Source organism: Mastomys coucha, unplaced genomic scaffold (genome assembly GCF_008632895.1).
Source record: "Mastomys coucha isolate ucsf_1 unplaced genomic scaffold, UCSF_Mcou_1 pScaffold8, whole genome shotgun sequence".
Lineage (NCBI taxonomy): Eukaryota > Metazoa > Chordata > Mammalia > Rodentia > Muridae > Mastomys > Mastomys coucha.
Window position 1 is genome coordinate 4,817,187 of NW_022196914.1, and position 25,561 is coordinate 4,842,747.

The window sequence follows — 25,561 nt, forward strand, 5'->3', positions numbered from 1 at the left end:
TTTTTTTTTTTGAGGTAAGATCTTACTTTGTAGCCATGGCTTAGAACTCTCCAGGCTGGGTCTGAACTTGGAGCAGTCCACCTGCCTCTGTCTCCTGAGTGCTAGGATTATAGACATGCATACCACGCCTCACTTAGGCAAGATTTTTGTTAATAGTTTTGTATTCTGTTTTGGCTATTGCTTCAGCATTTTCAAACACAATCTACTCTTCTTCCTATCTCACCACTAGATGATACTCCAAATACAAAATAGCTACCTTTATCTTTGGTGCGTTTCATCCAGAGCTAAGATTTTAACTTCAACTATATTGAATAAAAATTAATTTTGTGACTTGGGCATAAACATGATAGTTAAACTTAAGTGAGAACAAAGGAAGAATTAGCAAGTGAAGAGCTTTTATTAAAAAGTGGTAAACTGTTACTGACTAACTATTCCTAATACCTGTTTTTACTTGTTTGTTACCTTGTTACAAGGTATCTCTATGCATCTCTGGCAGGCCTGAAAATTGCTATGTAGTCTAGTATAGCTTTGAACTGTCTCCAAAGGTTAGGATTACAGGCATATGAGCCACCAAATATCTATTTTTAAGCCTTATTTTTGAGACAGTTTGAAAAGTAAATATATATGGAACTAGTGGGATAGCTCTATGGTAGAAATGTGAGCTTGTTTCAATCTCTAGGACTTCTCCTCTCCCATCTGCAAATTAAAAGGAAAACCTAGGGTTAGGAATGGTTGTTTATAATTCTAGTCCTTGGAGGATGTTGTATTTAAAGCTAGTCTGGGCTACACAGCAAGTTGTAGTCCTGTCTGGGTTATATATCAAGATTCACATCTCAAAAAACATCAGATATACAGAGGACTTGTGACCAAATATTTTCTAAAATGGAAAATTTAACAATTGACATTAGTCTTTTCTTTTACACATTAGCAACTTAACATTACAATTAGAACAAATGGCTTAGGGCTAGTGTGTAAATATTCCTATCACATTCTTTTTACAACTGAAATACAAACTTTGTATTACAAGATTACTTCTGAGCTTCGTGTGTATGATTGATGCTCTCTACCATTGAGCTACACTGCAATTCTAGAACTCGTTTCTCCATGGTAGTCATTAAATTTTCTTAGTGAATTGTCTATAGAATTTTGAACTTAACATTGCCATTGCCACCTTAGGCTTCTCTAAGCTTGTGTTCCTGCCCTTCCCCCTCTCTACACACCTTGATTCAAAACCTGGTTAAAGATGAAGCTCAGAGGATAGATTGTTTTCTATCACAGAAAGCTCCTAGTTCAATACCCAATTGCATCACTCATATTCTCTCTTCTCTATCAAACAAAACCTCAAAATAAAATTCCTTTCTTAGACTAGTTAAAAAAGATGCCACTACATACAGATGAAATGAGGAACAGCTGCACATGCCTGCAAACCCACCACTTAGGAGGGCCTTAACTAGGGGAACAGAGTCCAGAGCTAACTTGTATTATATGATACAAGTCTCGTCTTAAAAAAAAGAAATAACAACAAATTTTTTATAGATTTATATTTCATGTAGATCACACAGAAATCATATACATTCTATAAAAATTTTGAGATAGTTTAATGTATCAAAAGACAGACATGTATGTATATATATGTTCAAATGAGAAGTACATATACATCAAAAGTGCTAAATAAGTGCTTATCGCTAGATGAGAATATGTTGATGTTTTAGAAATTTCAGCAGTAAATACACTACTTTTGTAATCAGACCTGTTTTAAAGACAGATTGTCCCTACACAGCCAAGACTAGCCTGGAACTTGTCATCCTCCCAACTGATGGTATTACATACACATCACAACTATCTCCAGCTAGACTTTTAAAAACAAACTTAGCTCAAAACTGTCCACAGATTTTTAGGGTTTTTAGTTAAATGCCTACTGATATCTATGTTTGCATTCATTAATGTTAAAAACACCAAGATGGGTATACATGCAGTTTGTTAAGTCTACTACAATACTAGGTAGATAGTCTAAACAATTTAGTCAATTGACAAACTACTGTAATTACACTGCATCTATTTTGATAACCAAAATTTACATGTTTAATTTAAATTGTTGTAGTTGATATTAAATTACTTACAATGCACTACTGTGTATAGGTACTTATGTTTGTCTTTATTGTTCTTTGTGGCAACTGCTTTCTGCATGTGTGTACGTGCTTGTGGGGAGGGAGCATGTGTATGTGTGCCCGTGCTTGTGGAAGCCTAAAGTTAGTGTCTTCCTTCATCATTCTCCATTTTACTTAAGTGAAGCAAGGTCTCTTGCTGAACCCAGAACTTTCCAAATCTAGACAGTTTCATTTGCCAGCTTACTAGGAATGCCAATCTCTCTTCCCAAGAGAGGAAATTACAGGCAGCCAGCAATGCTTACCTAGCTGTTATGCTGGTTCTGGGGTCAGCACTATGGTTATCATGCTTGTGGGGCTGTCTCCCCAATCCTATGACAACACTGTTAATGGACAATTCATATTAACATCACTAAAAGTAAAATTCTAGTAGAAATGTTAATGAATGTAATTAGAATTTGTGGTAACAAATTCAAATGAAATTTGGAATTTGCTTAGTAAGTAAAAGTTGTTTGTGAAAAAACTTTATGCACTAAAAATGTGCTTTAGTTAGCTTTAACTGTCAATTTGAAACAGCCTAAAGAAACCTGAAAAGAAAATCTCAAGTAAGTAATCATCTTTATCACACTGGTGAGTAGACATGTCAGTGACAGATGGTCCTGACTTTTACTTGATGTAGGAGGACACAGCCCACTGTGGATATAGCATCTCTAGGCAGATCAGTTACAGTCCTCGGCTGTAACTGAAAGCTAGCTAAACAAGAGCCTGTGAGCAAGTCAGGAAGCAGTTCTCCTTCACGGTTTCTGCCTTACGTTCCCGCTATGGTTCCCTCAGCAACCACCTGTGCCCTGAAGTGTAAGATGAAATAGACCCGTCCTTCTCCCCCAAGTTGCTTTTTGTCAGAGTGTTTTATCAAACCAACAGAAAGAAAACTAGGACACTTAACAATATCAGGTGTAAATTATTAACACAGGTCTTAAACTTACATGATTTAACAAAGTGGAAAGCTTTGATCCATCCTGAATATTCTTTTCCAATATATTTAGGACTTTCACAGTTTTGTCAGTTGAAAGCTAAAAGGAAATACAAGTTGTTTTATCACTCACTGATAAAAGTTTCAAATTACTTAAGAAACAATCTAAATATTTTTCTTTAGGCTATGGAAGATATAACACTATCATTCTTTTAAATAAAAGTAGAAAACAAAGTTTCCTCTTTTGAACCTCTGCTCAGTTCTGAATTAAGAGTAATCATTGCTTTGTAAGGACAGATAGTTGAACACAGAGTGTCCATTGCTTTGTAAGGACAGACAGTTGAGCACAGACTGTCCATGGCTACTAACTCAACTCATACCATGAATCCAGGCAAGCTTGGGTTTATTTTGATGGCTTTGCCCTCTGGTCTTTGGCAGTGACATTCAACATGCACATGAAAATACACAAACAAATGAAAGATTTAACAGTGCCAAGTTATCCAGTAGGTTTTTAAAAATTCAAGATGGGGTTGCGGGGGAAGTCTAACTATTTTGAATACCAAGCATGAAACTGTGAGTGATAAAGTTAGGAAGGTAGCTGGAAGAGGTGGACACACCTTTAAAACCAGCACTCAGCACTCAGGAGGTAGAGGCAATCAGATCTATGTGAGTTCAAGGCCAGCCTCCTGGTCTACACAGTGAGGGCCAGTGTTACACAAACAAACCTTGCCTTGAAAAACCAAAAAGGTTAGGAATGTGAAGTAATACTGTTCTACTCACTGAATTTCTTTAAGATTTCTAGCATGCTGGTAGCACACAAACTACCCAGAAAAGCCAAACAGATCAAACACTTGATTACTTATGCTGGCTTAGAGAAGACTGTTCCTCATCATACTGCTTTAGATTATCTTGGAAAAATAAAACTGAGGCTTTTTGACCAAAAAAAAAAAAAAAAAAAATCTACATTTAGTCAACAGTGAATTTGCCTTCTGAAAAAGAAGTATCTATCAGCTGCATGTACTTACTGAACTGGTAAAATAAATGACTAAGATTGGCACTGGTATCTCAAAAAAAAAAAAATTAAAATGGTCTTACATACAAAATTCATCAATAGCTCTTTAACTATATGTAGTATTATCAATACGACCCAGAAGTCCATTCTTTCTTTTTGGATTAATTTATTTGTATTTTAAATGTATCAGTGTCTTGTTTCTAAAGATGCACTGGATTCCCTGAAGCTGAGTAACAAGTGACCTGCCATGTGGGCACTGGGAACGGAGCACAGGTCCTCTGCAAGAGTAGTGGGTGTTCTAAACTGCTGTGCCATCTGTCCAGCCCCAACCCCTAAACTTTTAAACTTATTTGTTTATTTTTAAACAGATAAATTCTTGGTTCACTATGTGGTATTTCTAGCTTTAAAAGCCAATTTTATGGAACACTGATTATTTGGAATGTAGGTAATGTCTGATCTTGAGTTCATTACCAGCCCCCAGGGGAGGAGAGAATTAGCATCTGCAAATTGCCCTCTGATCTCCACACTCATGGCGCCTAGTATAAGGACTTTCCCTGACCACACACAAAATAACCAAATAAATAAATGTGATTTAAAAATTAAAAATAAAACAAACATCAAAATATTTTACAGGCCAAGTTAAAATTATGAAATTGAAAAGTAAGTTAAAATTATGAAACTGAAAAGCTAAGTAAACATCCTTTAGGTGTTCAGGATCAATCTCAAAGTGAAGATATAATCATTCAATAATTGTTTTTAGCCTAGAAGGATAAGTAAGCAATGTATACCAGAAAACATAAAGATTCCGAGTACTAATTCTGTCCTAGAGACTAGTTAGAAGTGGAGGGAAACTCTATCTGCATACTAGTCAGACAGCAATTTAGAGGGTTAATGGCGGATGATAAATGCAACGGAAGGCCACCTCCTGATGCTTTGCTATTCCATCAGAAGAATCAGGTGCTCCTGGGAAAGAGGACTGACCAAAGCCTATAGCAGCGAGGCTATAAATATTAACAGCAATTAACCAAGCACTGCCACACTCTATTAGCACCCCTAAGCAATGTTACTTTTACAACCACAAAAGACTAAAGTAACCACAAAGGAAAGTGTAGTATATTTCTATGCTGAATAATGTAAATATTTGACAGAGTGAAGTCACAGTCCATTCTTCTATCAATGCATACATAATTTTGTTTAGAATAATCTGTACTCTTTTTACGAATAGATTTTTCTAAGACAAAATTCATTTAGACTCTGAGATGTGAGCTTTCTTTTTAATATGTGCTTAACTTTGTAAATTGCCCTGAAAACTTTAATTAATTTCACATGCCGTATATTAAGAAAAATGTAAAGTTTTACTTTGCTGAGGTACCTTGTCCATTATACCCATGGCTTTAATTTTAGCAGATTCACTCCCAAGTTCATTAAGCTGATGTTTTCCTAAAAGCAGTTCCTGAGGAATTTCATCATCATCACCTGAAAAATCAAGCCAATCAAACATAGTTATGTTAAAGAAATAGCTAAGACTGGTAAATTATTAAGCTTTTAAAATAAAATTTTGATTGCATATATAACGAACTCTAATTGGTTTCAGAGAGTTCTGCAAACCACATGTAAGTCACAACCAAAGAGAGCAGGGGTGAAACTAGAGATCTAGAGAGGGAAGACAGGTAAGTATCCTGTCCTTACTACTGTAGACACAATGCTCACACTTTTCAGTCACGCTTTCTGTGGCAGGAGGCTGACCTGGATGATCTATATCAATAATCTCATGCCCTCTGGCTTCTGTGTGGGGTCAGCCCTGCTAGATCAGAAAGGCGAGTGGGATCAGGCTACTTATACCCACATTCCTTCCTTCAATGTCTCCTCCACTATGCTCATCTAAAAAGGACTGTTTCTTTCAAGATACAATATGGTTTTTCCTACTGAGTGAGTTTTGGAGAATTCTCTTTATTAAATTCTTTTGGGTAAAGGGGCAATGAACAGCTCCATGGCTATTAACCCTAGGTTCTGGCACTATCTTTCTCAATATTTATAGTTCTATTTTTTTAATAAATAATAATTTCCTTGGTAAATAATTCTTCCCTACAATATCTTAATTTGAGAGTTCCTGTTTTTATTTTTGGAATTCTATATTATGTAGAAGGTAATTTCTTAGCATAGGAATTTTTTTGAAAAGATGAAACAGATATTCCAAGTAATCAGAATAACACTTTGATTATACTTCTCAAAAAAATACTTTAAAAAATAGTCAATACACTTTTGAAGGTGACTTCATATAAAAATATTATAATCTGTACAGCTTTCATATATACATTAATGAAGTTGGTATATGATGCCTTAGGGTAGTGATGCAATATATTCTTTTTTCTTTCTTTAGTTTTTTCTTTTTCTTTTCCCTTTTTAAAAGATTTATTTATTTATTATATGTAAGTACACAGTAGCTGTCTTCAGACACTCCAGAAGAGGGCGTCAGATCTCATTATGGATGGTTGTGAGCCACCATGTGGTTGCTGGGATTTGAACTCAGGACCTTTGGAAGAACAGTCAGTGCTCTTAACCGATGAGCCATCTCGCCAGCCCCCATCTTTAGTTTTTTTCAAGACAGGGTTTCTCTGTATAGCCCTAGCACTCCTGCAACTTGTTTTGTAGACCAGGCTGGCTACCACCTCAGAGATTTGCCTGCTTCTGCCTCTAGAGTGCTGAGATTAATAAAGGCATGAACCACACCATGTCTGGCCCAATCAAACACTCTAAACAGTTTTCTTAACACATGCTGCTACACTTATAGATATAGTTCACATCCTATCAAACTATACAAATATATCATTAGCTATCCTGCATTTTTGCTGGTGTTTTATTTTTTTTATACATGTACTATTTGTTCTTCTACCAGGTTGAATGTATGCACCTAATATCCTTATATAGTTGAACAGTATAATGAATGAACTGATGAACTGATTCCAATGTCTGCAAGTTTCTCACTATCTGGGGGACATCCAGGAATTATGTGAAGAAATATTTCCTGACGCTGCCCTGCTGTGGTGGCAGTGTTCTCGGTACTTATGACAGGCAACAACTTGGAGCTTATGTTTTGCAGTAGTTTTAGTTTGATAACATGAACTCGCACTAGATTTCAATTTTCTTGATAGTATACATTATGACTGTATTTTCTACAGTTTCTTGCAAAAAACTAGACACAAAAGGATAAGTAAAGAACCCTGTAAATTGGTTTTACCAAATGCAGTAAAATCCATATCTTCTAAATTATCCAAAATATTCTCTATTGAGGCTGTAAATCTCTTAAAAGTTGAAGAATCCATCATTTCTGCAAGAGAGAAAAAAAATTATGCTCACATTCCAAGTAGTAAGTAAAGCTGAAGATTATAAAGCTAAACTAAATGTTACCTTCAGGTGTTAGTTTTGGCTCATAAGCTTTCCTTTTCTTTTGTTTTTCTTTTTTCTTCATTTTTCTAGCAACTAAAACAAACAAAAAGAAACACTGAAACTCCAGAATGATACCACAATAAAATGTTCTTCAAAGTTAGAAGAGGAAATTGAAATTGGTTTTAGAGACCCACTGGAACTGATGAATTACCCTCACTAAGGCTGGGAGGAGGAGAGTAATCTTCCATATCAGAGTCTGACGGACTTCGGTTTCGGTAACGACCACCACCCGAACTCCTCCTTCCGTCATGGGAGTGGCCACTTCTCCTATGATCCCCAGAGCTTCTTCTGTCACGCTCTTCGTATTCCCAAGCTTTATCGTCATCTTTTTTATGCCGTTTCCTAGAGGCTAGAAGCAAATCCCCATGACAAATAATTTACCTCACTTTAAAAGACTGTTAAAACTTGTACTTTACAATGAACTACATATTCATTCTGTTGGTCTATGAAAGTCTGAGCCATTCATCTAGCCAGAAGATTAGATTATGGTATAGAGAGGATACCATGAATTTTAGCATTATGTAATCTAAAACTAAAGATTTGTACAAGAAGTTAGCTTGCTAATAAACCAATAGGAAGGTTCTGAGAAATTAAAACACAGTGTACATTTCAGTGAAAGGTTTCAGCACATCAGTAAGAAGTAAATGTAAAATTCAGATTAATTAAGACTTATAAAACAACCTTTATTTAGACTTTTGGTTAAAAAACAACCACCATTGATATTTTTTGTCGGGAGAAGGGTTTGGGGGGAAAATAGTCAACTTTTTAGATAGTATTACAGAATAAGTGACCAAATACTCCATCAATTAACAGCTAAGTTATACTTACAACTTAGCAATAAATTCCAGAGACTGATGACCTAACATCACAAACCTACAGAGATAGTATATATCAGAACTGTAAACACTAACACACTGAGATAATTCTCTGACAATTGGCATGCTAAACTCAAGGAAAGCTTCTAGGCTTACGCATGCTCCAGAAGCATGTTTATATATGTTACCTTCAAAGTTCCCCCCATCTTTCCAAAGTTTATATGCATTCTGCTAAGATCATCAATACTGACAGGAGGAGTCTCTGTGGCAAAGAATCTCATCTGACATATCAAGTGATGTATTAAGTTGAAAATGATTCTGAGCTTTAAGAAAGGGTTACAGTTCAGTATTAAAAATGACAGTTTTGCAGTGAAACTTAGAGGCAGTGCAAGCAAAAAATACATACTACACCTGGTGTCTGGTGTAGGCACCACCAGCTAAAAACAAGGTAGGACTGATGTGTCTTCCTACCTTGAGTTATTACAACAGGATTTAAAAATATTTATTTGTTGTTATTTTGTATGTCTATGTGCATGTACCTCAGAGGGCAGCTCTGCATAGTCGGTTCTCCCATCCTACCTTTTATGTGGGTTCTGGGGTTGAATGCAGGTTGCCAGGCTTGTGTGATAAGTGCCTTTTCACTGATGAACCATCTAGCTGGTCCCTATACCAGTTACTACAGTAACAAACTGCTGGTGACTAGTCTGCTGATTTTTTTTTTAACTCCTTCCTTCCTCTGACTGGCTTCTTCTATCAATTCCTAACTATGATCAATACAGAAATATTAAGAGAAACCTCTTGAACCCACTACGAGGCTTAGATTTAAGGATGTCAATGTGGCTCAAACACCCTATTTTTATTTGTGTTGGCATCTCTACGTGTGGACAATAAATGTCTAAATGCCATAATTATTCCTATTCATGATCTGGTTTGTTTCCTGGTACTAAACTCTAGTATGGACAGAAAAGGGTAACTTGGTCTTAATGGAGTTGTTATTGAAAACAGCTCTATGTGAGTGAATATATTCAAATCTTCAATAGTTTACTTCATAACTAGGTGTGAGTTTGGTTTAGCTATAAACTATGTGAGGAGAGGCAGGACCGCCTCTTGTTTATGATTAGGGTATGCTCAAGAACACTCACAATTTAAACAAGGGGGAGAGAGATTCACTTAGATAGGTCATGTGTTTATATAATATTCACTAAACGTTTTGCAACATTTCAACAGTTACTGAATTGTCTAGCAAATATGGAACTAACAAAGTTGTTCAGAATGAGGCATGCTATAATGTCAAGTACGAGACCTTATGCTTATGAACTAAAACGACAAACTATTTTACTCTTTCTATATTTTAATTAATTTCAAAAGAGCTATATTCAGCCTTCAATTCTATCACTAGAAATCCTTGATAAATCTTGTGGTTATTAGAAATTATACAATATGGAGTCCTTAGAGCATCTTTCTGTCCCATTCATTAAAGTTTGGGCAGTTTGTATTAAAACACAGTGAATAACCCCACAATGTCTATACCACACTGTGTATTCCACAAGGTTAGCACCATCCCAATTAGTAGGCTAGCTTGTCAATTTCTCTATTTCTCTTACTGCTCTAGAAAAAGCAGAGGACGGGTAGGAGCACAAATGAGAGACACAGGAAGTATGAATTCAGAGTTCTCCACCTCCCCTTTCTGAATTTTAGTGCTTCCCACTCCCATTTCCTTCATCCTCTCTACCTTTTCCTGGTACCAGTGACCTTATATTTGTATTCTGGTTAAGTTCATCTGCTAAGTTCAACTTTCAAAGAGATCCTTTGGTTATCTATTTACAAATAACAATACTATTTCCTTAATCCTTAGATTTCAGTAAACCAATTTGATTAAACTTCAGGGAAATCCTAAATTTCACAAAGTCTATCTCAAAACAACATAATTTTTCCAATGATTGTTCACATGATACTTTTAGTTTTGTACTGTAGTACAAAATATTGGTTAGTCTTATAGCAAAAAGGACAATTGGTTCTTTATGTCAACTACCAATTGAACATTTTTCGATAGTCGAATCAGTAGACCCTTGTTTTTTATACTTAACTAGATTGAAATAAACCAAGTAAAACCGTAAACCATTTGGGTATCTTTTTAAAAATCTAGAGAAAATTTCTTTTCTCATAGCAGAAGTTGAAGCCTAAATAATCTTAATAATATTAGCTTTTAGTACACATGGGTACAGCTATATGGCACCCATAATCTTAGGGTGAGGCTTTACACTTTCATGAAATGAGACAATGTCTCTCATAACAGAAAGAGAAAAAACTGTGTCTACACTGATGACAAAGGTGTGGCTCAACTTTTCCCTATTTTGTAGTTAGTGGATGTTTCTGATTATTTTATCCTTTGTTTTCATTATTCAAGAACTTCATAATCTGTACCAGTTTAGCAATGCAGGCAGCCACTCAAGCAGCTAGAGATGAAATGAAATTTATAATGAAGCTGTAAGGAATTTAGAAATGGTGAAAGAATAGGGGAAGAAGGAGTAGACAGACATGCAAATAAAAGGAACTGAGTTTTAGGGCCAACACGCTTCCTTTGTCTTCTTAATTTCCAGAGCTAACCATGTCCTTATGTCACCAAAATGTTTGATTATAATTAAAAAAACCTTTAGCCATTTTAATATACTGTATTGATAATACATCTCATAATAATACAAATTATAACAATCACACATGTCAGATTATCTTTGTTGTATATTTCAATTTTAAAACTTAAATCTGTTCAGTATCATAGTGTACTGCTCTAGCTGAAGAGCTCACAATTTTGAAAGGATGAGTAAATGAACATTGTTTAAAAACTTTGGAGGAGGTGAAGAGCTTCCATCGGCAATATACACTTAAAAATGGCAGCATGCATCTGTCCTTCCTGCCCTTGCTTGTCACACCTCAATCTACAGACACTAGGTGGAAAAGGTAGAACACACTGGTGGTCTTCCCACTTCTTTTGGTCATTATGACTAAGTCAGTTGGCACACAAGTGAAGATCTCCCATAGTCTGTTTCCACTGAATGCCGTTTAAGTCAAACAAGGTTGCTGACCCCTCTTGGCTAGGCTCAATTCTCTTGCTCCAGAAGAAGGAAGATAGGGATAAAAGAGAAGAACTTTTTCAGTGGACCAGTAGGAAGACAGGCGAGGTATAGCAAGTCTAGTGCAAAGACAGGTGATCACAGTGTTGTAGAGAGGTAGCTGTGTAGTGAAGAAGCCAGCTCTGGAAAACAGTGAAACAAGGGAGGAATTCCAGGACACAGCTGGGCAAAAGGAGAAGCCAGGTCCAAACCACACAGATAAATCACAATGTGGCTAAGCCATTCATAATTTAGTGATAGTATGGTTTTAAATATTTCTTTATCTGGCTATCTCCTACGTGTCCTTCCAGACTCAAGTGTCACCTCTTCCAGTAAGCACTCTCTGAACCCCCACTGACATTGATGCCAATGTGCTTGCATAGCACCCTGCAGCTATGGTTACCATTTGTAGTATAATCATTACAGATCCCCCCAACAGACTGAGACTGTGAGATAGGGGTCACATTTTTCATGTGTAGTTTAATTTTCAACGCCTACTATCTATCCGGAGTCCAGTACAGGTTAAATACAAATAGACACAGAATGGGTGTTTTCTATTACATTACAGCTCAGCTAAACTTTTTCTTGGTGCCAACTGAACTCATCTTTCATACAATTTTAAAGTATAGAGAAAAAAATCTTGCTATACTAAGTTATTAAGAATTAAGGTAACTGTGTTCTTGTTAACCCCCAATATTGTTACACATATTAATCTGCCTTTAACTCCTAAAGACAGTTAGATGATACTTACATTCAAAAGCTTCATCACTATCATTATCTTCATCTGAACTGATTTCAGCATATTTTGGCTTTTCATTAACTGTGCTACGCTTGCGTTTGTTCATTTTCACACGTTCACAAAGTGGCATGGTAGATTCAATTTCTGCCAGGAGTTCAGGGGGCAATTCTTTTAACACTGATTGATCTATACTACCTATTAATAAAAGGCAAGAAAGAAATTTAAATCTGAAGATAAAAATTTTAAACAAAGTAGCAGTATAAAAATAAATCATTTTACAATTACAACTTAAATATTATCCCTAAACACAATAAATTTATATATATATATATAATTATATAACAACTTTAAAATTTGACTTTATTATTGTGATAACCAAGATTAATGATACTGGCATCTTGTTCATGTTAGGTAAGCACTGTCCCACTAAGTTACACCGTCATCCCTATGTTGTGTCTTCACTAGGTCTACAGCAGGCCTCCACAGCCTGAAACTAATGCAACCTTCAGTATATGTGGTAAGATGGAGGACACTCACCACCTCCATCTTCCTCTACAATTATGACAGTTGCCTAATGGTGGTTAGGTAAGAGCTTTGTACATCTTTACCTGTCACTGTCTATTTGAGAAGCAAATTAGTAACTTTAGCATCATAAAAAGTTTACTTGTAAGAACAAAACAGTGAACATTTAATTAAATATAATAGGAGTCTATAAAGTACAATCAATACACCAAAATATCTAAAAATGCTTACAACTGAAAATAGTAAATAAATTCAAGTATGTAATGAAATAGTTTCACATTTTCTAATATGAGAGTAATGACAAATTGTATTAACAAATTATATTAAGAGTCATTACATCTTACCATGTAAACCTAGAGGCATACACATTCATAGTTTCTATGAAGAACAAGTTAGTATTATTTTGGCAATTTAAAAATAAAGTAGAAGTAGCAAACAATTTTTTCAAGACAATTTCTCTTTGATGACTAATAAAGGTGACAGATAATTTTACCTAACTTTACTTACCTATGTAAATCTTGGTATAGAAGACCAGAATTAATTATCTTATATGAAAGATTTTTAAAATGAAATCAAATAGTTCTTTACTGATTTATAGCAGGAAACATTAGTAACTGATAGCCAACACTAATATTCAAGTAATAGTGCTTATATAAAAGAAAGAAAGAAATCACACCAGAAATGGGCACCATGCTATATTTCCAAGTCTATAACATTAGTTAAGACACGTAAAGCAACACCAATTTTGAGAATATACCAACTGCTGTTCTGAAAGCTTTAACTCAGTATCACAAGGCCTGGAAATCTGCTTTTGCTACCAAGACAGACACACAGCAGGGAGTTGGTGCAAATGTGATACTTAGTGACTGTAGGGGTAGCAGAAGACTCAACCAGGGACTCAAATTTCCAGTGAGTACATGGGATGGACAGCTCTAACACAAACTCTCAAGGTCACAAATGGCTGGCTTCAGAGAAAGAATTGTTGATCTATGTTTGAGCACTAACTTGAGAAAAATAAAAACAATAGAAAGCTGGGAGAAAAAACTCAATACTTTTGGCATGGAGGCTCATATATTGAGTCAAAACTAAGTAACTGAGTAAAATGTTAGTGGTCAACAGTGTAATAGGAAAGAGTATATATGCTCATAATTCATGTCACAGAGCAAGGTCTTAATTTAAGGGAGGAGAGAGGGACACAGCACCAGTGTGTAAAGTTGCCTTAGTTTTGCTTAAGAACACAGAGGTCTTGAATGCTGCCTGGAAGCTTAACTGTGGTTGTGCATTCCACCCCAGACCCCACAAAAAGGTGGGAAGAAGAGCTAACAGCCATTTTTCTGTGGCTGTCAGAAGAGCTATCAGGGTAAGCTGTGCAAGTGTTCTCTTCTGATAGCATCTAAGTCGCACTCCTGTAAGTAACAGAGCTCTGCAATCTATCAACTGCTGAATCTCCTTTGTAATTTCCTAGTATTTTTCTTTTTAAAAATTATTATTTATTCACTATGTGGAGTGTACATGTAAGCAGGAATACATATGCAATAGTGCATGTGTGAAGCTTAGAGGACAACTTTATGGGGTTTATTTTCTTTCTCCACTGTTTGGTTCTCGGGGACTGAACTTAGGTTGTCAGGTTTGGTGTCAACTACCTTTACCTAGGAAGCCATCTTACCCAGTAATTTCAAGTACTAATAAACAAGTTGGAAAATTAGGTTTATAGTTGTTCTTTCAATCACTCATTCATTCATTCATTCATGTAACCATGTAGCTCTGGTTAGCCTGGAGCTTGCTTGCTATGTATATCAGGCTGGTCTTCAACTCAGACATCCGCCTGCCTGTCTCAAGTTCTAGGATGGCATGCACCATCTCACTGGGAAGTTTTACGGTTCTGCGATTATTTTTAATGATTCAGGTTCTGCTTCCACATTCCTTATGTATGTATATACAATCTTCTGACCCCTGCTCACTCAGATTCCATTCAAAGTATAAGAATACAAATACAGCAAATAGTGTTCAAACTCTTTAGCAATACCACAGTTAAATATTTATTCAATAAAATAAAAGAGTCACACTGAAGATTTTTAGTTTTAGCCAATATAACCTTAAAATGTCTCCAAATAAGGGAATACAAAGTAGATCACACTGAAAGATAATCACAAAAATGGTTGGTACTGAAATAGCAATATTTACAGAAAAGGCTTGCTGGCCTTTTGTCCTTGTATTACACTCAATAAAATGAAACAAAGTGATGACTACCATGTTGGTGGAATCACTATATAATCTATAAAGTCAAGGTCATTACAAAATCATCTGTTATTAGGGAGTGGGATTACTGAGCATTTAGCATCTTGAGCCTGTCAGGCAGGTCTTATTGTAAAATGACTTACTTAATAAAGACAGACACAATGGAATTAGTTTACTGAAAGACTACTAGTATAAATGACACAGGCAAACAAAAACAAAAACAAAACCCAAACCAAAAAAAAAAAAACCCAAAAACCTAGTACTAGTATTATACTAGTTTTAATTTTGATACCAGCGTTACAAAAAATTTCAGTGTTCAGTTGACAAATTCCAACATGAAAGATTGTTAGAACATGCTTTCTGGTAAGTAATTACGTAAAGAACAAGACATATGATCCCTTTTCTGCTGAGTAGGTGTAACGATAGGAATGAAGTGGAGCAGGGACATCCTAAATATACAATGCTTACAAACAATACACACATAAAGACAGTTTAAAATTGGATTAGATAGATTCAGTAAAATTGGAGTGGCTACATTCCTATACAGCAAGTATAGCTCTTATGACAATATTCATTTGCTCTGCACAACTGTACAAAGTAGAAGAAAACTGGGTTCTCAGGTTTCAAAGATGACTGTATTAAGCTTTGAAAGGTAATTATAACTCAAAGTACGAGTTCCATTATTTCTAGTACTATAATCTATATAATATTAATTTAAATGAGAATCTTAAATAATTGAAACATTAGAAGTCAGAGGATTTTGGTGGGAAAGGTAAAAAGAGGCCCATATTTAAAATACCCATTTTATTTATAGTACAATATCAAGCAAGTATTTATTATCATAATATTTGCATAGATTCTCTTCAGCAAGATTACCTTATTTAGAATAAGGGAATTTAGTATGTTAAAGATCTTTCTAAAATAGAATGAAGTTTTTAATGAGAATTATTTGCTGACACTTCCTCTGTCATCAAATAGGCAATGGCTAATATTTATTATCAACTTGACAGGCTATAGAATCAGCTATGAGACAAGCCTCTGAGCACATCAGTGAGGCTTTATTTAGCTTAGGTCAGGGATGTGTGTGTATGTGTGGTTGGGTGTACATATATGTGTACACACACACACACACACACACACACACACACACACACACACACACACACACACACATGAATATATATGATTAACTTGACTGGTGGGGACATTCCCAGGATTTGGATCCTGGACTACATAAAAAGGTAAAGGCTAGGTGGGCACCAGCATTCATTGCGCTCGTGCACGCTCTCTCTCTCTCTCCCTCCCTCCCCCATCCTCTCCTCCCTGAAGGTTGCAATGTGACTGGCTGGCTGCTTTAACTTTATGCTATGTTGACATCTCCATCATGATGGACTGGACTTGAACTAACTCTCTTCCCTCTTAAGTAGATTGGTTGGAGTATTTTATCACAGCAATGGAAGAGTGAGTAAGACATATGACTATCTCTACATGGTTGAGAATGCTACAGAAACTATGCTATGAGGTGACTTGAAACACAAACTGGTTACATAGTAAGAGCACCTTTAGTACATGTTCATGCAGTACTAAAACTGAGCCTATTGCCCATACCAACGCTTATGCTGGTAATTAAGGACTGCGTAAAAGCATGTTGATTCATCATGCCGTTCTTAAATGATCATGTTTTATTATTACTATTTTATTTGTAGACATCCTGTATATAATTCAATAAAACTTAAAAAAACAATTTTTGGTATTTTATATGCAGATATAAATATTTAAGATGTTAAAAGCTTCTCCTCGGTATCACAGGGACAAAATAATGCTAAAAGGAAACAAGATGACATAGAACCTATTGTATAATGACTACAAATCAAAACAAGGTTCACGAGATATAGAAATATAAGCAGGTTTCTTTTGTAATGTAACAAAAGTCAGAAAGCTGGCAGGACAAAAAAGTTATTACAAAGTTTAGGAAATAAGATTTTGGAAGTTAAGTAGCTCTTGTTATAGAGTTTGTAACAACATAAAAGATCAACATATACTTTTTTTTTGTTTTTGTTTTTTCCAGACAAGATTTCACTGTGTAACACAGGCTGTCCTGGAACTTGTTCAGTAGACCAGCTGGTCTGGAACTCAGAGTTCCCCCTGCACCAGTAATCTGCTACCCCCAAGTGCTGTGATTAAAAGGTATGTACCACAACTGCCTGGCAAATTAATATTTTAAGGGTAGATTTTTATGGCTTTTTTTCAACAAATAAGAAGTTACTAAAATTTTTTGTGCTAAGACAAAATTAACTATAAATATATTTTATCAATATTCAAACTAATTATTTTACCTAAAAGTGCTTCAACTACAAATAAAAAAACCTTGCAATTGTGTCAGCTTAGTAACAGATATATGTCACTAAAAATAAACCAAAAGATCTGGATTCTGAGTTATAACTCATACTCCCTGATCTAATATGCTGTTTGGAAAAAAATCTGAGGACTGAAAGTTATTTTTATCAAAACTCTGGCCAGGCTTCAGTATGGTGCTCACCTTTAATTACAGCACTCAGGAGGCAGAGGACAAGTAGATCACTGTGAGTTTGAGGCCAACCAGGCCTACACAGTGAATTCCAGGACACTCAGGGATACAATAGTAAGATCCTGTCTCATTAAACAAACAAATAAAATATGCCCCAATTTCTACATATTGTAATTATAGGTCTATTATATATGTATATACACAAATATCCCCATACTTACATATATATCACTAATAGGTAGACATCTCCTAGTCTATTTCCTTACTAATATGACATCAAGCATATGTTTATATTAGTATACTTATAAGAGGCATGCATTAGCACTAAAGAAAGTATGCAAAATAATATTGCTATTAAAAATTTGGTGCAGCCCTGTCCTCTTTCTCAGCAAATGCCTTTGTCCTCTGAGCCTTTTCACTGGCTCCAGAATATACCCTTTTTGCTTGTATTGTGTTTTTGAAATCCTGTCTCACCTTCTCTCTACAGGATCTCATGATCTAGCTCTGGCTGGTCAGAAACTCCTTATGTAGATAGACCAGGCATGCCAACAGCTTGCTCCTGTCTCTGATGCTCAGGTGCAGGATAGTGAGATCACAGGCTTGCACCATCACAATCCATCTTTATATACTTAATAATGTTCTTTAGCAGCTGTACAAGACTTTGTTAGAACAAAGCTTTAAAAGTCAGACAGCTGATAGGAAGAAAGGGTAAAAGATGGTTTAGATGAAGGGAAGAAAATGGCTTACCACTTTCCATCTTTCTACTTCTATTAAAAGTACAACAACATTTTGTGTGTGTGTGTAAATGTGCATGTACCTATATTGAGTGTATGCTGGTATGCCTGCCATAGTATTTGTGTAAAGGTCAGAAAGATTTGTGGACTTGATTCTCTCCTTCCACATTCATGGAGATTCTGGGACTCAGATGTAGGCTGCCAGGCTTGGGTACCAAGTGTCTTTGTCCTGTACCTTTTCACTGGCTTTTGTTCCTTTATTTTGTTTTTGTGAAACATTTTCTCATTAAATACTCATGGTTGCCTTAGAACTCATTACTTAGTCCAGGCTGGCCTAGAGCTCACAGAGATCTGCATCTCTGCCTCCTTAGTGCTGGGATTAAAGGCACATACCACCATACTCAGCCCCCAAACTATATTCTTTATAAATACAAGCTGTCCCCAAACTTTCACTGAGAAATATTTAAAGAAAATCTTCATTTAGCTGAGCATGGTGGCACATGCCCTTTAATGCCAGCAACTGGGGGCAGAGGCAAGTAGATCTCTGAGTTCAATGGCAGCTTAGTCTACAGAGTAAGTTCCTGGACAGCTAGGGCTACACCGAGAAACTTTGTCTGTAAAAGCCAAAACCAACCAACCAACCAAAAACAAAAACAACAACAACAACAACAACAACAAACCCTAAACCAACAACAAATACTATCAAACAAACCAACAAGCTTCATTTAAAAGAAACAATTTTTGTGCCAGTCATATATTCTATACCTCTTTGTATTATTTTAAGAAATGATTGCAGAAAGACACATTCAAGCTAAACAATTAACACCACCTTTTTGTTTGTAGTTCTGAGTGCCCCAACAAAACCTAGATGGGCACAAACAGCAAGTCTTTGTTTCTAAGAAATAAAATAGCAGTAAAAAAGTGAATGTTTGATACAAATCGAGTAAAAGTAAAAACAGATTAGCCAAAAATCACTTTGAAGAGATTTTTGTAACACTCTTCCTCTGTAGGTAAGCTACAAGAGTATTACAAAATGACTTGTTTTGATTATTCTGCTGTGCTACATAGGTGAACTTTTTGTGATGATACAAATTTTCTCTATCCCAGTTGAACAGTCAACAGAGACATGTGACTAATAAAAAACAGATTTCAATATTTTATTTATATCAATTTGAATTAAAACAACCAAAAGGCTACTGACTACTATACTGGACATTTCATATACATGGGATTTCAGATACTTGTTTATTATACATGGGATTTCAGATACTTGTTTATAAGTATACACAAAGTTAAGTTTTAAGTGAAGGTCATTTCATTCACAGAATGAAAAACCCAAATCAAACAAACTTTGGCTCTACTGCCTTCAAACTATAATTTATTTTAGATTACATTATTAGATCTAACACAGGCTAAGGAGGTCTTTGCACATGACACCACTAAAAGACTATATTGTAAATACAGGTATAAAAAGGAATACAAGGATGTATCTTCTTCATAAACTGCAATAAAATTCTCAGCACTTACTTTTAGTTGGGTAACTCAAGAATTTAATTCAGCAACCATGCAAAAAAGAACACTAACTTCAACTCTACCAAGTAACAATTTAAACCAATTTAAGAAGTAAACACCATTCCCAACCTTATAAAGTTATAAAACCTTATTTTTCACCAACTGCCTCTCTAGAAAATAACCTTTTACATTATTTTATAAATAACAAAAATTCAAATGATTCATCAATAATGAAATCATAAAGTCTGTAAGTAAGGAAATTAAAGACAATTAAAAATTATAAACTTGGTCTTTCATACCATGTGTAACTTTACTGAGACAATAAAAATTAAGTACTTCATTGTAGAGTGTATCTCTATAGTCAAGGTACCTTTCTAAAGCTAAATATGTCTACCACATATATCATTTATTTGATTAACAAGTAATTTTCAGAAATCCCTGAAAGAACAGAGAATGTCTTTCTATACCCAGATAGAAGTAAAATTCATGACTATCACGACTAGTTCAAGGTGAGAGAAAACAATTTATTAAAAAAATTTATATATTCCTGAAAAAATTCACTGTTGTTTTATTTAACTGTTGCGTTTTCACATATCAGCTTTTTTGACTTTGGAGATGTGCACTGCTTGCACTTAGCAAACTTAAAGAATACAATGACAGTGGAAGTATTCTTACCTTTATTTGACTTTGATGGCTTATTCTTGATAGACTTAAGGGAACTTCTTGATTTCTCCTCTCTATCTTTAATTAGCTTCTGGACATCATCCAGCGATAGTTTTTGCAGAACAACTACAGGCTTAGCTCCTTTGTTTAGATCTTCAACTAATCCCATTTTTTCTACTTTGTCTTTCTGCTCTCCTTTCATGTCCATTTTCTTAGTTTCCTGAGTTATGTTGCCATCTTTATCTCTCTTGATTTTTGGAATGACGAAATTTTTCAATGCACCAGACCTCCCCCCCAACAAATAGCTTGGAAATTCAGACTTATTATCAGTGTGCGCTTTATTACTGTCTACTTTACTTCTGTTACCCTCTGTCCTTTTGTCATCTTTACTATTTGGTGACTTAAAACCAGGTCTGGATTTATTAGTATCTCCTTGTTTTACACGAGGACTGTCTGGTCTTGATTTTTGTTCCCCGGAAGGTCTGTCCCGTGAGTCCCCTGATTCATGCCTGTGTTTTCTTTCTAGCTTTTCAGTTTTTGAACCATCTGATTTAGTGCTATGTTCATTTCTACTAGAAGATCTCAATGTTTCTGGTCTTCGAACCCTTGACTGATCACCCCGATGTCGTTCTGACTCACCCCTGTCATCTGATTTTTGTTTACTATCATGGTCACGTCTTAGTGACTCCGATCGCCCATCAGGTCTTTGCTTTAAGGCTTCAGCTCTTTCTGATTTTAAGCGAGGTGAGTCAGATTTGATATCCTGTTTATGCTTAGATACATCGGGTTTCTTCTCTGTTGATGGCTTCCCAGAATCCCTCCTATTTTCATGCCTATGCTTTGGGGTTTCAGGCCGGCCTTCACCTTTCTGCTTTGGGGTTTCAGGCCGGCCTTCACTCTTTTGCTTTGGAGTCTCAGGTCGTCCATCACCCTTCTGTTTTGGGGTTTCAGGCCGGCCTTCACTCTTTTGCTTTGGGGTTTCAGGCCGGCTTTCAGCTTTCTGCTTTGGGGTTTCAGGTCTTGCTTTTGTGTTTTCTGACCTGGTGTTGTTCTGTTTGTTGTCATTTGGTTTTGTGTCACACGGTCTATTTTCATTCTGTTTAGGCTCAACTACAGCGCTCTCGCTCTGTTTGGACTCTGTCGTTTTGTTCTCGTTCTGCTTAAGTTCTTCTGCTGGGGTCTCAGTTTTAGTTTCTAACTTACTTTCATTTGATTTTGACTCCCCCAGCTGATTTTCATTTGGTTTAGATTCTGATAACCTACTTTCGTTTTGTTTCATTTCGCTTTTTGAAAGCTCAGAATCAGACTTTTTTTTAGGAGTCTCGGGATGGTTTTCTGGTATAGACTTAAGACTTCCAACAATATCTTCCTGAAGAACAGAAATGGGTGCATCATTACACTGTTTGGTTTCTTCAGGCTTTTTTATGGAGTCTGAATCCTGAGTTATAGAAGCCTGAGAGTCCACTCTTCCTGCCTGATGAAGATCAATGCTAACCATTAATGCTGGCCTTGACCCATTTCCCGTAGAACCCGTCTCCTGAGAAGCTGGTCTATTACCTCCTGTAGCACCCCCAGCCTCCTGTGGGTAAGAATCTTGTTTTCTTTTTTTCAAAGGCTTATCTGAAATTTAAAGATAAATATTCAATATCAGTAACAGACAAATTTCTTATCAGACAAAAACCAGTTTTTAATAGTAACTTTTTCCAATGTAATTGAATACAATATAAGTATGCAGATATAAAACAGCATGGATGACTATTTTTAAAACGTAAGTTTTGAGAAGATATATATGTGTGTTTACTGAGCTTCAATAATTAACAGAAAATATTAAAAATAATTCAATAGCATTTTTAAGAGTGTAAGTACAAGAATACAAATGAATAGGACTTTTAACACACATGAATTTATGTTTATATAAGGCCTATGTTGTTTTATAAGACTAGCTATTAGCCATATATTTTCACCTAAGATCGGCTTAATTGTTAAAACAATTATGAGTCCTAAATCTGACAAATACAACTGGAAACACATCTTTTACTACATGCAAAACATATGAAATAGAAAAGAATAAAACTAAAAAGTAGATATAAGTTATATCACTGGGAAAAGGTAAATGATAGGAGACTAACCAAACACTCTAATTTTGCCATTATACTTTAATCTAGCGTCCTCAGCCAGGTTTTAACAAGCACACATGGAACTTAAAAGGTAACATACAATGAAGTAAGATGGGATGGAGAAGCTATATCATGGGCATACTTAGAAGCATGGAACAGATATATAGTATATATATAGTAACTCTGGGTCCTCCTGCCTTAGTCTCCTGTATGGGAGATTATAAGCATGTGTTTTACTTTCCTTTTTAAAGATAAATCTTGCTTTCTACAACTTCAATGGACAAAACTGTCTTTAGGCTTTTCATTCTAGTGGTTTATGTTATCAACCATGGGACAAAAAGAACTACAGTCTTCTGAAATATAATGATGCATGTATACTAACACAAATCTACTGTTTGATAGATTGTGAAGCACTTTTTAGAAAAGCAGTTGTGCATTTCTATGTCTGTTTGATTCTATTTTTAACTCAGAAGATTTCTGGTTCACTACCTATCAACTGAATCTCTAGTTCTTAGGAACAGTTTATAGTATTTTGTGGATTCTGTGTATTCAATTTATTTGCCAAACTTCTTGATTTTAAAAGTCATTACTAGTTACTTTAAATAGAGAATTTCTAGATTCTCTGATATCCACCAATGGGACATAACACTTAAGGAAAACACTATCACAAGGTTAAAACTTTAAGGTGATTGGTGAAAAATCACTGTAATGGAATAAATCATGAAAATATTGTTTAATGTTGTAATGCTTATTTTATATACCATAGTTTTATTCTTAAAGACAGAAGGAGCAGCTCATTCCAATTTAAAGCTAACCAAATATAATGAAAATATACTTTGGGGCTGAAAATGTCTCAGAGGAAGAATGCTTGCCTAGAATGTACAAGCTTGATCTCCAGGATCCCTAACATATAATCTGCTCTTTCTGCTACACAGAAGTCAAAACCATAGTTACCATTACACTGTTTTCCCAAGTCTCAAATCCCCTTTCAGATAATAGTGTATATGAAGCCTTTTGCATAAATACTTATGGAAAAACTCTCAGAATACAAAAATTATGTTTATAGAATCCCTTTAAACTACTGCCATGCAATTTTTAATCTTGCCACAGAGCATACAAGACAATTACTACATTAACCAAGAGAATCTCTTATTAAGCTTAACCTTTAAACTTTTATGATAAAAGCAGAAGTGTAAGACTTCTATATTTTCAGGGCAACAGACTTTGTAAATGTCATTAAAATAGTAACTTACATATACTTCAGAACTAATATAATTAATCCCACACATCTGGGATTTTGTTAAATCTGTGGCTCATTCTTTAATACACTTATACACACACACACACCACAAACAAACAAACAAACAAAAAACCCAATACACATTTTGGAAATAAACATTAGCTTAGCAGGTGGACCTTTAAACGATTTAAAAAAAAAAAACATTTAAAAGGGTTTATGGATAACTAACATCATTCAAATTTACCTTTTGTTATAAAAACAAAATTTTGGAAAATAAGTTATTTCAAAGAAATTTATTAAAACTACAGAATCTGTGAACTGTAAAAGAAAAAGGTAAATTGTATATAAGCAATATAGTAATACAGTAAGATCTTACTTTTTCTAGCATAAAAAAAAAAATCCTGCAGGGTACAAAGTTTTAAATCAACTCTCTCTCCCTTTTCTGTCCACCCCTCCTCTCTCTGACGCTGGCCTCAAACTTTTCATCTTCCTGCCTGACCTGCTGAGATTACAGTTAAGGACCACCAAACCAGGTCTGAATTTTTCATCTTTTGAAAAATACTACAATTTTTATATAAAACTAGCAAAAATATATCACTGTTGCAGGGAGTTAGGGTACAGGAAGAACACTAATTTTTCTGGTTTCATGGTCTGATTCCTTCTGTAGGTTTATCCCTGTAAAGAGGCTCTGAATGTAGACAGCTCACCTCTGTCTACTTCTGTTGTGTCTTCACTATATCATGACCTTCACCTGTATAGTCCTTTATGTATAGCCCATCTATAATTGGGACACTGAGTACCTTTAATTGCTCTTCAGAGTCAGTAGCTATCAGAATCCACCATACTTTTGAAGAAAATATATACAAAGGGTAATTTCGAAACCATCTGTCACCTAACTGTATTTTGAAAATAAGACAACTCTTTTTAAAAACTTCAGCTTCTCAGGCTTTTAAAAACAAACTGTAAAAGTTACTAAATATATTTTAGGTAAAACTTAAACCACTTACATCAATAAGTAAAACTACTTACACATAGCCACCAGGACAAATAACAATGCTCCACGCCTACACAACGGCACAGGCCAGGTAGCTCACTGTTTTACTCTTGTCTAAAATATCAGTTATCACTATTTCAAAAAATATTAGGTAATATAGTTTGATTATCCCTTATCTGTATTGCCTGGGACTGAAGCATTTCTGATTTTGAATTTTTCAGACTTTGAAATATTTTCATTTATTTTACTAGCTGAACATCCTGAATTTCAAAATATAAAATTCAAAATGCTCTGAAATCTGTAAATTTGATGCTTAATAAGTTTTATATGTGGGAGCATTCTAAATTTTGGGGGTTGGAAATCAAAGATACTCAATCTATACTTTTTATAAGGGCTATATTTCGAGTATTTTAACAATATGCAAAATGGTAGGAAGCTTGGCTAATTTCTTACATTTTCTGATATGGAAAACAGACCTGGGAAAAAGATAAAATACAGAAAAAAAGAACAAAAAGAAAGCAGGAATATTCAGCACACGAAAAATGGATACAAATCTGATAGGTCATCCAAGAAGCAAAAATAAGTCTTTAAAATAAATGTTACAATTACAGATGATACAAGTATGAGCAAGACAGATTGAGAAACATTTTTGGAATGGTGTATATAACATTAAGTTGCAATTAGTCTTTTAGTGTATATTTTTATGAATATCCAAAGAAAGAACATAAATACCCAGCAGGCAGAAAAACGGTTCTGCCTATGTGTAGAAGAACTAGGTAATATTATAAAAGTACAATTTAGGTAAAATGTCTA

General features: G+C 35.1%; 1 protein-coding gene across 5 annotated transcripts in view; it reads right to left on the reverse strand.

The window, feature by feature from the left end:
• Nipbl (NIPBL cohesin loading factor) overlaps window positions 1–25,561 on the reverse strand; it is a 160,906-nt gene that overhangs the window by 44,879 nt on the left and 90,466 nt on the right. For all 5 annotated transcript variants that reach the window (XM_031359848.1, XM_031359850.1, XM_031359849.1 and 2 more), the window contains 7 exons: window positions 20,410–22,017; window positions 12,214–12,396; window positions 7,689–7,886; window positions 7,499–7,570; window positions 7,329–7,418; window positions 5,463–5,566; window positions 3,092–3,178 (listed from right to left, as the gene is read on the reverse strand). In XM_031359848.1, the coding sequence (XP_031215708.1) occupies window positions 3,092–3,178; window positions 5,463–5,566; window positions 7,329–7,418; window positions 7,499–7,570; window positions 7,689–7,886; window positions 12,214–12,396; window positions 20,410–22,017 (2,342 nt within the window). The remainder of the gene's footprint in view (window positions 1–3,091; window positions 3,179–5,462; window positions 5,567–7,328; window positions 7,419–7,498; window positions 7,571–7,688; window positions 7,887–12,213; window positions 12,397–20,409; window positions 22,018–25,561) is intronic.